The 18,638-nt window shown below is 34.4% G+C and overlaps 1 protein-coding gene across 3 annotated transcripts in view; it reads left to right on the forward strand.

Annotated features, from left to right (window-relative positions):
• Window positions 1-18,638, forward strand: part of NRK (Nik related kinase) — a 135,897-nt gene that overhangs the window by 84,099 nt on the left and 33,160 nt on the right. For all 3 annotated transcript variants that reach the window (XM_063660118.1, XM_054473118.2, XM_063660119.1), the window contains exons 10-19: window positions 559-637; window positions 1,707-1,882; window positions 3,505-3,568; window positions 3,998-5,153; window positions 7,915-8,022; window positions 11,004-11,071; window positions 12,722-12,816; window positions 15,376-15,473; window positions 16,530-16,891; window positions 18,103-18,439. In XM_063660118.1, coding sequence (XP_063516188.1) covers window positions 559-637; window positions 1,707-1,882; window positions 3,505-3,568; window positions 3,998-5,153; window positions 7,915-8,022; window positions 11,004-11,071; window positions 12,722-12,816; window positions 15,376-15,473; window positions 16,530-16,891; window positions 18,103-18,439 — 2,543 coding nt within the window. The remainder of the gene's footprint in view (window positions 1-558; window positions 638-1,706; window positions 1,883-3,504; window positions 3,569-3,997; window positions 5,154-7,914; window positions 8,023-11,003; window positions 11,072-12,721; window positions 12,817-15,375; window positions 15,474-16,529; window positions 16,892-18,102; window positions 18,440-18,638) is intronic.

Here is an 18,638-nt window from a genome sequence, read left to right on the forward strand (position 1 = left end):
AGGTAGAGCTAGGTTTGAACCCAGATGATCTTACTCTAGGGGGTGTATTCTTAACAGTTGCACTATACCTATTTTTTTTTTCTAGAACTCTCAGCTTCCAAAACAGATTCTTCTAAGCTTTCTAGACTACTAAATCATTGTTCTTTATATATTATTGTACTAAGCTAGTAGTCCGGTTGAATTTTTCAGTCTGTAATTACATATTCCAATTTTATAACTAAACACCTGCAATACAAAAACATAGAAGTGTGCTTGTTTCACTTTCAGTTAACTTTTCTAGATATAAATTATCAACTATACATTTCAAATATTTTGTCTAGTTTATTATTAATTTATCCTGCTTGGTGATAGTGAAACTTGAGAATCTTATATATTGCAACATTGCTTTAAAATGAGCTTTTCTTTTTCTTTTGAAATACATTCTTTTGTATCTATTTGTCCCTTAGTGTCTACTCAACATAATATGTGGAAGATCACTGAGAATCCCCTCTGGAATGAGGAGTGTGTTCTTTAGTTACCCTTCTCATTCTTTCTAAATTTATCTATTTCCCTTTGCAGCTCTGTGTAACCTTCAACCCTTGGAAGCTCTCTTCGTTATTTTGCGGGAATCTGCTCCCACAGTCAAATCCAGCGGATGGTAAAGATGAATGTCTTAATCTCTTAATTACATTGACTTGACATTTTTATGTTAGCAAAGAAGTTTTAATTCATTTGATCAGTCCTGCTGCACTATCCTTGTTGGACAATATTTCCTAAAATCTAATATCTTAACTGGGAGGTCTAAATGACCAGTTTTCATTAAGAGGTAGCTAGCCAACTATAAATAAGTAATATCCTCTATAGTATTTTCTGATGGTATTACTGTACTGCCATCAATGGGCATGTTCAGTTGTTTCCCCAGTAGTGGGATGAACTGATGGCAACTATTTGTGAAGTTTCTTGTGTTGCTTATATAGGCAGTCAGTTATATGCAGCCCTGTTGATTAGTACATTAAACCAAACACACACAGACCTAGAGCAGAAGACTTGTTCTCCCAGGGCACTTACATGCCAGCTAAACTTGGGAATCCTTCTCTCTGAAGCTTGTTGATCTTGTACCTGAAACTCTTGCTTATTATTAGTTTTTATTGCTTTCCCTGGTAGAAGTGGTGACTGTGATTTGATTGCTAACATTCTGCATTGGAATTCAATTTAACCCTTTCCATGGATTCAGTTTTTATGGCCACGTCTGTTTTCATGGGTCATTTTACAAGATCAGTTAGTCCTGGTGCTTTTAACATCCTATTTTTGGATCATTATATTCATTCTTCTGTAGTTAAAACTGCATATAGTCAAATGAAAAATACAGAGTATGACTGCTGTGGGCCGATCAATCTAGTCTTGCAGACTACATATATCACATTAACCATTTAATCATCATATCTGCATTTGAGTTTTTACCAGGTACTTACAGTTAACTCATTGAAGTTTCTACTGTAATTTAGATGGAAAATGCTATTGACTCTTGCTTCTTTTTCTGAGGTCTAAATGGCCTCACTTTATAATGTATGTTGCCAAACTGGAGGATATTTGGCAATTGAGAAGACAATAATACCTAAAGGCAACGCTCTCCAAATATGATTTTCAGAGAGGCATGTGGGTGGTGGTGGGAAGAGGTCTGACAGGCCTGAGAACACTTTTTTTCCTCTCTTTGACTCATTTTTTAGGTCCCGTAAGTTCCACAATTTCATGGAAAAGTGTACGATAAAAAATTTCCTGTTTCGTCCTACTTCTGCAAACATGCTTCATCACCCATTTGTTCGGGATATAAAAAATGAACGACATGTTGTTGAGTCATTAACAAGGCATCTTACTGGAATCATTAAAAAAAGACAGAAAAAAGGTAGAATCTGTTAAGTTTTATTTTACTGAAATGAATATTCAGAGTTTATTCATGTATTGTTTCCAGGAAAAAATAGGATTTGTTTAAGACTTAGATTGAAAATAAAACTTCTGAGGCCTTTGATATTTAGTTTTGCCAATAATATGCCATGTGCTCTTATTTAATTATCTCTTGCGTGCGTGTGTGTGTGTGTGTGTGTATAGTTACTAATTCTTGCCAGTTACACCTGGCAAATGTTCATATTTACGAAGACCTTGAAAGCATCCAATAAAGTTTTGTGATATGCCAATTTTAAGTAACTAACTAAATAAAATAAATAAAAGATAAAAGGTAACAAAATTTATATCTTGCTTTTTTTTCAGCTGGTATTTTGACTCTACAAGAGATAACTGGATTTGTAATTAACCATTTATTGACTGCTAATTTTGAAGTAGTATTTGTGCACCATACAAAGCTTGTTTTATGTACTAAACTCCAAATATAAAATATAATTAAAGGAACTAATTTATACAAATAAACATAAACTTCTGTCTGTTAACAAAAGTGAAGTTCTATTAAAAATGGCAGGATTTGCAGTGAGCCAAGATCGTGCCACTGCACTCCAGCCCGGGTGACAGAACAAGACGCTGCCTCAAAAAAATAAAAATAAAAGTGCCAGGATGAATTTTCACCAAGTCCAGAAGAAGCCCCTGAGAAGTCCTAACTTTATATGTTACCTATTCCACATTTGATTTTGCGGACCATAGGCAGAGTTGAGAGTAACAATGGAATGTAACTGGGAAAACTTGAAAAAGCAGGCATCCTCAGATCAGCTGTGGGATTGATTGTAGTGGGGCTTGTTGTATCTATACATGTATCATGTTTTGAGGCAAGGAGCAGCAAGAATTAATTTATTTACCTATGGTAATGAAGTTATTCAGCCAACATTACAGAGGCCAGCCACAAATGGGTTCAGGAAAACCACACATCTACTTGGTAATTTGCTAATTTCCAGAATTGCAAAATTTCCAAAATGTTACCTGTAGGAAAATTTCCATTTATATGGAAGTTACACTAAAGATATAAGTATAGTTGCCCTGAACATTTTAATATAGGAAATTCAAAAGAAAACTCTTGTTTGTAATCTTCTATATTTCAGTAGTCACAGTACAGCTGATAGAAAGAAGCTGAATGTTTTCAATGTGTTTAGTGTAAAACACAGAATTAAGAATTTGCCTTCTCATTGAAAAGACCAAATATCAACCTCAAGCCATAAAGTCCTTACATCTAGAGCCCACAGCTGTAAGCCATGCTCACCACTATTTAGAGTTTCTCTTGTCTCATTCTCCCTTTGTCCCATTCTCTCTTCTTTCTCTTTAGAATTGCAGAAATCATATTGCTAAATTTTCTTTTCTCTGTTTAGAGAAATTAATCTGCATGCAATAGCTATATTGTGCTGCAAAAGTGGGCCTAGAAACTAGAATATGGTCTATATCACAAACCAAGTACTTTTGAAGGGCTACCTTCTTGCCCTTGTAATTCACTCCACATCCTAAGAAGCAGAGGGAACAAGGTGATTAAGTGGATAACATGCTTATCTGCTGACTGTTTATGCATTATGTTTTTCTCTTCCATAAAAAAAGGAATACCTTTGATCTTTGAAAGAGAAGAAGCTATTAAGGAACAGTACACCATCAGAAGATTCAGGTGCGTTCCACAAATTGCATATATAATTTGATGATAGCAATTCACATAAGGCCGTTGATTCCATACTGTTGCCTGTGGTTCAGAAAGACTTAATTCTGATACAACAAATAACAAATCTCTGTTTTTAAGAGATACTGAGCGAAAATGTGAGAATTCTTTATTACTACCCAAAGACTCCTTAATATCTGGCAAGTGAATGATCAAGTAGATATCATATTTCATTAATAATTGAATACATTAGTAATACAAATGTTATCTGCAGAATATTTCAGACATTAAGGGAATGATTTCAGAAAGGTTTACTGAAGGTATCTTCATTGCAGAAGATGTCCATCTTTTAAAGTAAAAACAATGCCTCTGAATGGCTTGAATGGCTCCATTCCACTAAAAATTCTAATTGTATGCCAATCATTTGTGTGTTTATTTTAGAGGACCCTCTTGCACTCACGAGCTTCTGAGATTGCCAACCAGCAGCAGATGCAGACCACTTAGAGTCCTACATGGGGAACCCTCTCAGCCAAGGTGGCTGCCTGATCGAGAAGAGCCACAGGTCCAGGCACTTCAGCAGCTACAGGGAGCAGCCAGGGTATTCATGCCACTGCAGGCTCTGGACAGTGCACCTAGGCCTCTAAAGGGGCAGGCTCAGGCACCTCAACGACTACAAGGGGCAGCTCGGGTGTTCATGCCACTACAGGCTCAGGTGAAGGCTAAGGCCTCTAAACCTCTACAAATGCAGATTAAGGCACCTCCACGACTACGGAGGGCAGCCAGGGTGCTCATGCCACTACACACACAGGTTAGGGCACCTAGGCTTCTGCAGGTACAGGCCCAAGTATCCAAAAAGCAGCAGGCCCAGACCCAGACATCAGAACCACAAGATCTGGACCAGGTACCAGAGGAATTTCAGGGTCAAGATCAGGTACCTGAACAACAAAGGCAGGGCCAGGCCCCTGAACAACAGCAGAGGCACAACCAGGTGCCTGAACAAGAGCTGGAGCAGAACCAGGCACCTGAACAGCCAGAGGTACAGGAACAGGCTGCCGAGCCTGCACAGGCAGAGACTGAGGCAGAGGAACCTGAGTCATTACGAGTAAATGCCCAGGTATTTCTGCCCCTGCTATCACAAGATCACCATGTGCTGTTGCCACTACATTTGGATACTCAGGTGCTCATTCCAGTAGAGGGGCAAACTGAAGGATCACCTCAGGCACAGGCTTGGACACTAGAAGCCCCACAGGCAATTGGCTCAGTTCAAGCACTGATAGAGGGACTGTCAAGAGACTTGCTTCGGGCACCAAACTCAAATAACTCAAAGCCACTTGGTCCGTTGCAAACCCTGATGGAAAATCTGTCATCAAATAGGTTTTACTCACAACCAGAACAGGCACGGGAGAAAAAATCAAAAGTTTCTACTCTGAGGCAAGCACTGGCAAAAAGACTATCACCAAAGAGGTTCAGGGCAAAGTCGTCATGGAGACCTGAAAAGCTTGAACTCTCGGATTTAGAAGCCCGCAGGCGAAGGCGCCAACGCAGATGGGAAGATATCTTTAATCAGCCTGAGGAAGAATTGAGACAAGTTGATAAAGTAAGAATTTTTGATATTTTTACTCTGAGTCAAAAATGAAGAGAAAATGTGATAGCTCATGTGGATGTTTTTCTCAGTAAAACCAAATGAAATAAATATTCCTTGTGTTCTACAGAAGATATACTAAATAATTTGTACTTCAAATAAATTTTCCTGAAATTTCTAGATAATTGTGACTAAATATGAGAAAAATATTTTTCAGTATCTCTACTGAAATATAGCTTTAATTATTAGTTTTCTGTCTATTATTCTTTAACCAATAAAGTGTCAACAAATGCACATTAAAAATTACTATTTTGGATCTTTAAAAATTACTTTCATAACTTAAAATTTCAAAGATAACTCATCAAAAATAAGCACAAAACAAAATTTGCTTTTGTTACTCCAACCTTTAAGTTAGTTTATTCTTTCTTCCAACAGAATGTCGAACTATACTATTTGAGTGAATTACACTCATTTTTGTACTACAGATGTTTAAATCAAGGTTAAAATGAGAAGGCAAAGCAGTTTCCAAAATATTTTGTATATGGTTACCATATTTATTACTTGTTTCACTAATGTGCTGCCCATTTTACATAATTAATCAATTATGTGGCCTCACAGAACATGAAACAATTTACAAATTATTCTCTGTGTTATAAGACCAACAGGTTCGTATGCCCACTGCATAGTAACAGACCAATTACACATGCAGCAAGGATGCAGCAGAAGAGTTTAATGATCAGCAGGGCATGGAGTGAGGAGGTGGGGAGGAGACCCTCAAATCCATCTCCTGGAGGAGTTCTGGGATGGGGTTTTTAAGGGGATTGTAGAGGGTGAGGTGCTGGATAATTGGAGTTGTTGATTGGTCAGGGTAAGGTTGATGGTTCTTGAAATCATCAGGATGTGGAAACTGCATTTTTTGGTGAGTCAGCCTCTTGTGGGGTCCTTCAGACCAGTTGGCGTCAGTGGGGTCCTTCAGACCAGTTAATTGACAATAGTTTCACTGGTATGCAAGACCTGAAAAAATATCTCAAAGGAAAAACAACATTTCATAATGTTCAAGTTGTTATCTACAGAGCAGTTAAGGGGAATGATGACGTTGCAACAAGGTCTATGTATTCTAGGAAAATAGGCAACAAACATCTATTGAGGAAGGAGGTCAGAGAGCAAGCTGACCTAAAGATTAATGCTAAACGTGCTGCAAGCTTGGTATATTTTTGTTTTTTCCCCTCTCTTCTTCTGTGATTAATTTTATAAGTTAATAAGGGTGGTTTCATCTGTACCCTTTTGAAATGTGGAATACAGTGTGTTAAACCCCATTTTATCTAACAACAGTCACTAAAACGTAATTGTTTCAAAAATCCTTTAATAAAAGGTGAATATAATTTTACTAGAGTTATTGAATTTAATCTGGTGGATTCTAAACTGATAATGAGGAATTATGGGCTTGATAACAAATTAATGAGGTTAGATAAGGTTAGGGGAGCAGTTGTTTTCTAATACTCCCCACATCCATTTGTGTAAAAGGAATCATTGTGATGATCCTAACTTATACCCTTTTATCCACATCTATTTACCCAATAATAATCGTAGTAATTACAAATGAATTTTATCTGAGTATCTAGATAAGGAATTCTTTGAGTTTGTGCACATTGAGCCAATTAAACAAATGCTAATTTGTTGACATGTTTAACATGAGAAAAGGTAGGAGCAGCAAGAGAAGCAAGGCCCAAAAGGGAAAATGGATGTCTAGCTCTCAGAGAAAAAGGGAACTATAAAGAGCAAGAAACTAGATGGAGAAAAGGGAGGTTTAAGTCTAGAATGGTGACATTTGGCAAAAACTAGCTCATCTAAAATGCTAATGATTATTCTCGATGAACCCTAGTAATCAATTAGATCTAATGGGTTTTGCATTTATGAATAAGACTTTTATTGATCTCTGAAAGATTCAGTGATACCAGCATGGCACACACTTATTGTCATTTATTGTTTTAAACATATATGTGGAAAGCCATTCTAAAATTTTTAAAAGTCAATAAATAATAGTTACCAATCTCATGACTCTAGGCTCTTGTACAAGCATTTATATCTTTATATGTGGTCATTGAAGAAAATATAAAGGAAAAGAAAATTATTGCTAATATAGTCAAAGTCACAGATCTTCGTGATACCTGAAATTTTATTAGAGTTGAGAGACATAGGTGGGTGCTTTAAGTCACCAGCAGGAAACAAAAAATGTATTTTTATTAATCTTTCAGTTGAAGAGATAATATTGATTGGATTAAAGGGGAAAACAGTTTCCTAAAGTCCTAGATCTCAATTAGGGAGAAATATTTGCACCACTGTATTACAGATCTTCCATTGCTCAGGAAGACCAAACTTTTAAGTTATAATAGCTTGCTAAATGTGACAGTTAGTTTGGTGTTATGAGTCAATCAAGTTTTAGGCCAGAGATTCTTAACCTGGACCGTGTAGATGAACTTCAGGAGGTCAGCAATCCACTAGAAAATATATGTAATAGGTGTGTTTATATGCAATTTTCTGTGGACAGTCTATAGCATTTCTCAGATTCTGAAAGGGATCCAGAACCAAACAGTATTAGAAACTACTGGTTTAAATCATTTTTAATATTTGGATATTATTCTTTTAAATTGTGTATTATTTTAAATTATAGATTATATAATACATATAAACAACTTAGCATTAAGATGATGAAGTTGTTCCTATCACTTGCATTTTAACAGCAATTAAAACAATTACTTTCCTTTTTGTTTCAAAGGACAAAGAAGATGAATCATCAGACAATGATGAAGTATTTCATTCGATTCAGGCTGAAGTCCAGATAGAGCCATTGAAGCCATGCATTTCAAATCCTAAAAAAATTGAGGTAAATTTTTCAATATGAGTTGTTGTGACATTAGTAAGAACCCAGGACAGTGGTTCTTAAACTTTTTGGTCTCAGTGTCCCTTTATACTCTTAAACATTGAGAACCTTCAAAAAGCTTTCATTTATTACATAGGTTGTATCATTTGATATTTTATTTATTAAAAGTTAAAACTGAAAAACATTTAAAATATTAATTCATTTAAAAGTAATGAAACTATTACATGTTAACATAAGAAACACATTTTTAATGAAAAAACTGTATTTTCCCAAAACAAAATTTTAGAGAGATTGACATTGTTTTACTTTTTTGTAAGTCTCTTAAATCTATCTTGCTTAATGAAAAACATCTGGATTCTCACATCTGCTTCTGCATTCAATCTGTTGCCATGTGTTGTTTTGGTTGAAGTATACGAATAAAAGCTGGCTTCTCACATATAGGTAGTTGGAAAGAGTCAATTTTCATAGATTGCTTAGATAATTGAGTAAATTATTGAATAATGTACCAAAACTAGGGAAGTGGAATCTAAAACCATATCAATGAAATGTTGTATATTCAGTTAATAATAAAACTCATTGATCTATCTTATGCTATGAATAGATGTTTTGCTTATGCATGATTTTTAACTTCATGCATTGGTCAGTTGGAAAATATTGGTTCACTTTGTATGTAGATCTTCCCAGACATTTACATGTTTCATTATGCAATATCAAAAAACAGCATTTGTTAATGTCACCATCAAGTTCATCATAAAAGTTACTGAGTATTGTTAAGTTGTCAAGTGCTTGGTGGGAGATATGTTTGAAAATTCTAATTTTCCTTTGCAAGCTCAAATTTTATCATTGCTAAATTGTAGCATCAGTTTTTTCCCCTTAAATTGACAGGTTTACTTTATTCATTAAAAATAAAATGTCTACCAAATACCCAGAGTTTAAATAATCATAGTTTGTCAGTCTTTCTTTAAGCAAAAATATTGTACATGAAAAATTCTGGCAGTTTCGTTTTGTAACACAAACATACAAATATTTTTCCTTGATTAGCTCTGGTCTGGAATGCAGTTTGTGACAGGCTCTGGGACATTTAATCTATGTTTTGTTTTGTTTTGTTGTGTTTACAATTATAAGAATAATTAAGTTAGTCCTAGTGTCCACTTTTGACTTCTGTTTTCATGACTATATTAATAGTATCCTATTTAGAACATATATTGGTGAGGCCGGAGTTGTAGGTTTTCTTGTCTAGAAAAGGTAGCATCATCATCATAGCCAGTATTCCTAATAGCCAGCCATCTAAAACAATCTTTTTGTAGATTGTTTTGAACAATCAAGTAGATTAGGTGAGTGTGTGAAGAACTCAAACTCTTGCTTCATTGATGGTGGGTCAGGAGCCTCACTGTTGCTCCTAATCAGCACAAGATGTTACACAGGAGTCTACTATGAAGTCTTTTATGGACAACTCTCATTTTTAAGTACAATTCCCCTAATACTAACAGTCCTCTGAAGTTAATAACAAAGAGTATTGTTTTATAAATACTAACCACTGGCAGAGGAACATAAGCCAGACTGTATTATATAATTAGAAGAGGCAATATGTCTTTTTCTTTGCCTTATTAAATGATTTTACTCGAACTCACAGGTAATAATTATTACCTTAAACCTGACACTTTAAGCAGGAAATGTAATGAGCTGTGTCTGGTTTGAAATACATCATTATCTTAGTATATGCTATTCTTACTAATCATTTTCCTCTCCCCAGTTTTGAAATTAAATACAGCCAATTTATATTAGGAATTATATTTTTTATTTTTGGCCATTACCTATTTTGAGTAATTTTTGCCTCCAGTAATGTCAATAAACTTCCTAAGATCAGCTTCATAAGCCAAAAGTCCCCGACTGGGTCATATGATACCAATTATATGAAATGAAAGTGGAAAAAAATAGCCAGATGCTTACCCTCACCTACCTGTCTCTCGGAGTGTAGAGAGAGCCTTGATAAGTCACTTCATAAAGAAAAAATAATGTACTAAGGCTACTCTAGTTTCTAGAAAGTATAGAATGAGTTTATCAGCATGCATATGCTAGATTAAAAAAGTAACACTCTTAAATTTCCTTTTTAAAAATCTAGTATGACTGCCTTATTGCATGTCAGAATGACCTATGTTTTGGGCAGCTAAAACTTCTTTGAGTAGAAACCTGGTGATACAAGACTTAGTGAGGCAAGGCAACATTCCCTGGCCCTGTCTATCAATGTTGGCAGAAAGTAAAATTCCCTCATTGATGGAAGCTGGCTTCTTATATGCATCCTTTCTTGAGTATTTGGCTATATTCAATGATTGTATGATTAGTAAAATGCAAATTAATCTATTTAGAGTTGAAACAGTACTTGGAACACTAATTATGATAGTACAGTTAAATTGTAAAGCAGAAAAACATACTTTCTTACTTTCTTAAAGATGGGACAGTTTTTACTAGAGAGATTTTAATGAAATGTATGTATGTGTGTGTGACAACTTTTGAAAATCTAGGGTTAGCTTAAAAGGATGAGTGTGTAAGAATTAGAACTTAAATTCTGAGTGAGAAGTCTAAACTTGATATAAAAAGCAATGTGATAACATGGAAAGAACATTAAAATAGAAGTTGGGAGACCTGCATTCTGATTTTAGATGTTCCTTTGACTTGACGTAAAATTCTTAGAAAAGTCATTTTCCCGCTTTAGGCTACAGATTCCTCAACAATAAATTAAGATTTTGATTATATGAGCTGCAGAATCTGTTCCTATACTAAAGATCAAACATACCATCAGAAATTATGGTTAAGCAAATCTAATGTTGTAAGTCATTATAAAATAGAATCTGTTTATTAAAATCATATTTTATAAGTTAGATTTTAGGAAAATATATATGAAGACAGGCATTTTCCCACAAATTAATAGCTCAGTACAATTTATGATCAAGAATTCTACTGAAGTATTGTATTGTCTCTTTAAGGTTCAAGAGAGATCTCCTTCTGTGCCTAACAACCAGGATCATGTACATCATGTCAAGTTCTCTTCAAAGTATGTGTCTTTGATTTCTATATTAAAATTATTCATAATTATCAAATGGAAAATTAAAAATTATTTCATTGATAATACATTTTGTGAAGTCAACTAAAATATCCGTGACAACATCATCACCATTGACTTTACTGGCCCACATTGAAAACCTTAACTGCAATGATCCATTACCTATATTTTTCATATTTGGTCATACTGCAGTCTCTGTGATATTTAGTTTGCTAAATAGATGGCAAGGTTCACAATTTTAAAAAGAAACAATAATAACAAATGCTTTGACAGTATTCAATTAGTAGTCGATGATAAAAAGACATGAAATTTCAAGTGAATTTTCACACATGTACTGCATGATAAAACACACACACCAATTATCTTTAACTTCAGAAGCTAATGCCACAGAATGGGTAAGCCTAAAAATGTCCTATAGTCAAAATCAAATCTAAAATCAATATTATATAAATAAAATATCATATATAATATTGATACCAGTCACTGTATTTTTTAATCTTTGTAATATTGGTGATCTTCAATAATTTTCAAAGATCACGTTCCATATGTTAGATATTGTGTGCATTCTGTTATATTTGAAAACTAAATTTTAAGGTAGATTTTTTAAGAAAATCACACCCCCTCCAGCCCCAACTCACAATAGAGAGAACTATATTGATTCACTTAGTCAGTAAATATTTATTGAACACTCACTATATTCAAGATATTGGACAGTATGGTCAGATGGCATACAGTTAATGTTATGTAGTATATATTTTCCTGCTTCATTACTTTAAAAACCCCATACAATTATGTCTTCAGATTTAACTGGAGTGCAGAAATCTTGAAAAATTGTAAAGCAAGACTGCGAACCAATATATAAAATCCATACTTGGTGTTAAACTCAGAGTAATTGTTCACTTTACAAAAGGATTTTGAATTTATGAATAACAAATACGTTGCCTTTAAATATAGTTAAATTTATAAAGTTAACTTAAATGAAACTCAAGTCTTTCCTGAAATTTGGGGCCATGGAAAAAAGTTTGTCTATTCCAGGCCTAAATCAATAACCAAAGTCCTTCCCATATAGAAATACCAAAATAACTGTAAAATTTAGCAGCATTAGTCCAAAACAACTCTAAATATTCTTTAAATTTGAATAGTAAGAACGAAAGTGCTCTATTTGTCTGTCAGTGGAGCTATCTAAATCAGGAATGGGACGTTAAAAATATGAATTTCAAGCATTTAAAATCTGGATAATAACAATAGAATATATGACATAACAGTAACTTGTTTATTATGTTAAAATACTCACATACACTATAAGGTTATGTTTATTGCTGTGTTACTCAGGTAAAATATTGTCTGAATATTAGCTTTAAAAGCTTATAGAAATTTTTAGAAATTAATATATATATAAAGGAAACATACACTCTATGGAAACATATTTTTCTTATTTTGGAAATCGTTACTCTATTCTAGACAAAATAGCAAGTTTGGGGGAAAATGGAAATTGGAAATTATTACTCAAGCTATACTTCTTTTTCAGTTTGATATATACCCATATATTTAAACAAAACTTTGTGTTGGACTTTATGTTGAGTTGTACATTCCCTTTATGAATGTTAGGACATGGCACATGCTTTTCTGTCTTTTCATTAGCGTTCCTCAGCGGTCTCTTTTGGAACAAGCTCAGAAGCCCATTGACATCAGACAAAGGAGTTCGCAAAATCGTCAAAATTGGCTGGCAGCATCAGGTGATTCAAAGCACAAAATTTTAGCAGGCAAAACACAGAGCTACTGTTTAACAATTTATATTTCAGAAGTCAAGAAAGAAGAATTTCAAGAAGGAATGAATCAAAAGTGTCAGGGAGCCCAAGTAGGATTAGGACCTGAAGGCCATTGTATTTGGCAATTGGGTGGTCAGTGGTGGCCTTTGAGAAATGGAAAATAATTTTTCTGAATTTTCTTCTTTTTGTTGGGTAGTAGTTAGGAATGTGTCTAAGGAGGCGGGGGAAGTCAGCTTTATTAGGTTTCTATACCATGTAAGAAAAATATGGTAAAGAAACTTGAGAGAGACCTCTCTAGCAGGCTAAAATTTATAGGTAGCAATTAGAATGTTGTATGGAGGAGTTGTGAGGTGTGTGTTTCATTTATCAGTTGGTTACTTCACCTCTCCAAAATAGGACAATATCTCATAAATATCCCTAAATGTTACAGAGTGATGGTTTTACTCAAAATACATGAACAGTTAATCTATCAAATCATAGAAAATAACTTCAAAAGTTGTGATGTGAATTTCAAAAAAGTATTTTATTTTAAGATGTGCTTTTGAGAGCGTTTAAATGAATTATAGATTTGTGAAATATTAAGATAAACAAAGCCAAAAGTTGTGCCATGGATCATGCAATCTGGCGTTATCCAGTTTTAAGTAATCCAGGTAAGTTAAGCAAGGGAAAAATGGCTGATTGAGTCGCTGATATGTAAAAATATAGCATACTGATTTTATTAAAATGTTAATAATAAAAATGATACAGATGTACTTCACTTTTTGAAAAGTGGATATTTGAAGATCAAAACTTAAAAACACATTATTCTTCTTAAGTGACTCAGATAATGGCAGAATTCTTTTAAATAGCACTGTCTCCTCATACACAAATACTATGTTGGGAAAATTAGATAAGCCTGAGTGAAAAGCAAATTTTTAAAAATGCTTCCCCAGAGTCTTTTCTTTCTGGCTTGACTATGGCTAATTTTGCTAATACAGGGCAAACAACTAAAAATTTAAGGTTTATTCTTGTGGCATTTTTGAAATAAGGAAATTCTGGATTAGATCCCAGAGCAGTCATAGCACTGATACAAGGGAGAAGGCATCTGTGCAGATAATAACTAAATGTCTTTTCAGCTCCAAATTTCTTTTATTTTATTGTTTATGCTACATAGACCATTTGATATTCTCATGAAATTATATGCTTCATTATGGAGGAAATCTCAGAGCAACTTACTACAAATTTGTCTCAAAATCTTAGTGCACTCACTTGAACTTATTTGGTCTACTAACATACCAAAAGACTTAAAAGAAAATAGTTTCCTGAAAAAAAAAAAAAAAAAAAAAAGCACAAGTACAACAGTGCCAGAAGATGGGGACACAAATTTTAGCATGTGTTCAGTGTAATGTTCTCAAAGGACAGCAGTATTTGCAAATATATGTTTTTTGTAGTTGCAGTATCTATACTTTGGCTATGTATACCAAGACTGAAAATAAGAGGGACGATAGTATTTATCTTGAAAATCTAAGCACACAAAAACATTAAACAGGGACCTGAGTTTTCTCTTAGTGAAGCTTTTTCTAAGTACACTCACCCAGACCTGAATTTTGAGCCTGTTAAATATTCTCACCAGATTTTAATCACAGGGGTTATTTACCATACCACAACTCAATATTAAAACCTAATCTCCAAACGAGATACATTTGTATTTTAAATGGAAATATTTACACTGTAGAATTGAGCTGTTCAATGTGGTAGCAACTAGCCACATGTAGCTATTAAAATAAAAAGTAAAATGAAAATTAAATAAAATTTAAAAGTCACTTTCTCAGGCACACTGGCCACATTTCAAATGCTCAGTAGTCATGGGTGACTAATGACCACTGTTAATGGACAGTTCAGATACAGAAAATTTCTATCACTGCAGAAAGTTTTGTTGTACATTGCTGCTATAAAAAGGTTCCCAGCTTTATAGAAAGGGGTGTTATCTCTTTTCAGTAGTTCACTCAACTGTACTGAACTACATCTGGATATATCATTGTGTGGAAATATGTGAGGGTTAAGATTGAAGAATGAACTCTCCTCTTGAAGGTTTTGGCTAGTCTATCATCTTCTAATAAATACACTGTCGGGCTTTTTTTTTCTACTGGTCAGTATGTGAGGCCAGTGGTACTCCCAGTCCTTCCTACTCTTGATACATTTTTTTAAATGTATCTACCTGGCTATCAGTCAGACTATGTATCTTCTTACATAGATAGAGATATTAGGTAAGTGTACACTTAATATTGAAAACAGAGCAGCCATGTAGGTCTACAGATGGAAGAAAACTTGAACCCCTGCTAATACCCCTGAAAAGAGAATTTCAGATCCTGGCCCCATGAGAATTTTCAGGTGATACTTCCTGAATGGAATCATAAAAATGACAAAAAAAAAACCCAAAAAACAAAAAACAGAAAAAAAAAACAGGGGATTTAACTGATACACTATACAAATGAAGGCAATGGCTGTAATCACCATTGTTACTAATGTGTTTTTGGCATTCCATAGAATCTTCTTCTGAGGAAGAGAGTCCTGTGACTGGAAGGAGGTCTCAGTCATCACCGCCTTATTCTACTATTGATCAGAAGTTGCTGGTTGACATCCATGTAAGTTTCCATCTTAACACATTAATGTCTATTATTTTTTATTTTTCATTTGTTTTGACTTACATATTCTCATATTCACTTGAGGGAAAGGTTAAAGAGTTTAGTTTTTTAATTAATATTTTAAAGATAGATTCTCATTGCTTTGTGAATACATAGAACACAAAATCTAGAAATTAAAATTGAAATGGGAAAACACTTAACCAATCAGAGAATATTTTATTTTCACATTCTTGTGTCAGTTAGAACATGTCTGGGAGAGTAGTGATAAAAAGCTATTTGTAAAACCTAATCTCAGATTGAGGGGTACAGGTTAGATGTCCAACTTTTAATAGCATTCCTTGAGTGATGAGGCAATGCATAAATATAAAACATTTAGTAAAAAAGAGTGTCCTCTGATTGCATAAATAAAAAGTCTTCCAGCTCTTTGTGAACATATTTAAATTGTTCTAATGCAGATTTTAACTTGTCCTAATGCAATGTGCTTTCAGATTATTCTATTTCAATTTTGTAATTACCTCTATGCTACCGTACACACATCCCTTCCAGATTGCCCAAAAGTTGTTAAATGATACATACCATACTTAAAAGATGGATTTAGATTAATTTGCACTTTGGAAGTGTTTGAGGTACTTTAAGACAACCCATGGCACGTAAAACCAGAGCTGGGAAATTAACATATCAGTTTCAAGAGCTGTGTGTTAATCCCAATGTCAGGGGATAAAACAAAAGGGAAAAGTTACCATTTTTAAAGAGCATCAAATCTCCTGTTCTCTCCAGCATCAAAAGCAAATGTCCACTCCTGAGCTGACATGTATGGGTAATTTTTTTTAAGTGAGTAAATTTTGCCCTATGTGATCCAGAAAGGCCACTAATAATCACAGTCTGATGTTTGGATTTTGACATCTCATCCTCACTAAAATTTTGGCTCCATCTAGTGAGTGAACATCCTTGTTTCAATTTAAAATATATTTCAAAATGTTGTCAGCTTGGAAACTTTCCAATCTAGAAGAAAATGAAAGCTACTAGAGGCTACATTAACCTTTCTTGTGCACACAGGTTCCAGATGGATTTAAAGTAGGAAAAATATCACCCCCTGTATACTTGACAAACGAATGGGTAGGCTATAATGCACTCTCTGAAATCTTCCGGAATGATTGGTTAACTCCTGCACCTGTCATTCAGCCACCTGAAGAGGATGGTGATTATGTTGAACTCTATGATGCCGTTGGTGATACTGATGGTGATGATGATGAGTCTAATGATACTTTTGAAGATACTTATGATCATGCCAATGGCAATGATGACTTGGATAACCAGGTTGATCAGGCTAATGATGTTTGTAAAGACCATGATGATGACAACAATAAGTCTGTTGATGACGTAAATAATAATTATTATGAGGCGCCTAGTTGTCCAAGGTTGGTTTTTTTGAATTACTTATACTCTCCATGTTTTATGACTGCAGAGCTATTTGCATTTTTGGTTTATTTTCAAAATTTATTACCAAGAGAGTGACCTAATTTCACTTGCATTTTAGTAAATAGTTTGATTGTCAATAATGTATTTTAAATTGTTCTAATGCAGAACATCTAATTTTGTGTCATTTGTGTATTTTAAAATAAGCATTCAAGTATTTATTAGTTTCTTTATAACTGGAATTGTCTAGATGCTTCTGTTAAAATTACTGCCACTGAATCATCCTACTCTATAAAACTGTACTGAGTATGAGAAAGGACAACAAAGGAAGTATGTAACTTAACAAGCATAAGATGAAGTCTTCGTATTTGCAAACATAGCTATTCATTTCTCAAACTTTTGTGATATCACTATATATATATGTATATACACATATATATATATATGAAATTTAAGATGATCTTTATCTGGTTAATTGGTGGAGAAATTACCAAGAGCTCTTTTAATTTTTTCCAACCAAAAAAGTCTATCAAGATTTCCATTATGAAATAAATTTACTTTTAGAATTACCACAGGCACGTATGTTTAATTTTGTTTCCTATGCAAAAAGAGAGCATTGACACATTTTGTTAAGCTTAGTATTTTTAGCAATTAATTAAATAACTTAGTTCCACAAGATATGAGGTATGTATTGCTGAACTTCCTTGGTGGGAGTAGTAGACCAATGGAGTTCTATAGCAAAGCAGTCAGTACCCATGTTAGGAAATCAAGGCACAAGTTGAAATGAACACAAACTAGATATACTGCAAGAAGAATTAATCGTGTTGTGGTTGAGCCAAAAACATAGGCTTAATCATTCATGTGTCTGTGAAGTTGCTAATGCGTGAAATAGTATATATTTAAGAAAAAAACTACATATTCTTGCTGTTAACCTAATACATGCACCTAACAAAGAATACAAGTTCTCTTCCCTCTGCCATCCAAATGCATCTGGGAAATTGGTGGTGGCTGTGGCTTTAATCATTACATAAGACTGAGAAGACATAGGGGCATTTTTATTTTCTGTATCATACCAGCAGTGTTCACATAGAGCAAAGACAAGCCTGGGTATGGTAGATATGTATAAGACACATCCTAATTCTGCTCTACTTGCTAACTTTCAAATGTGTTTTTATTGCGTGGCTTTCTTTCATTAATTGGAGCTTGTTATCAGGGCAAGCTATGGCAGAGATGGAAGCTGCAAGCAAGATGGTTATGATGGAAGTCGTGGAAAAGAGGAAGCCTACAGAGGCTATGGAAGCCATAGAGCCTATAGAAGCCATGGAGGAAGTGCAGCCAGTGAGGACAATGCAGCCATTGGAGATCAGGAAGAACATGCAGCCAATATAGGCAGTGAAAGAAGAGGCAATGGGGGTGATGGAGGTAAGGGAGTCGTTCGAACCAGTGAAGAGAGTGGAGCCCTTGGACTCAATGGAGAAGAAAATTGCTCAGAGACAGATGGTCCAGGATTGAAGAGACCTGCGTCTCAGGACTTTGAATATCTACAGGAGGTAATGCACCATTTGAAAAGCAGATTGAACTCCTCTCATTGCGAATGTGTTTCTTCATGGGACATGTAGCATTTCTAGCCATTCCAAATAGATTTTCATCATATACCCCAAAGCCTTAAACATTTTTAATTATAGGTTTGTAGGTGGATCCTTATTACCTCTAATTTGCGTGGTTCCTATTTACTTCCAAAGAGAAAAA

This window comes from Pongo pygmaeus, chromosome X (assembly GCF_028885625.2).
Source record: "Pongo pygmaeus isolate AG05252 chromosome X, NHGRI_mPonPyg2-v2.0_pri, whole genome shotgun sequence".
Taxonomy (NCBI): Eukaryota; Metazoa; Chordata; class Mammalia; order Primates; family Hominidae; genus Pongo; species Pongo pygmaeus.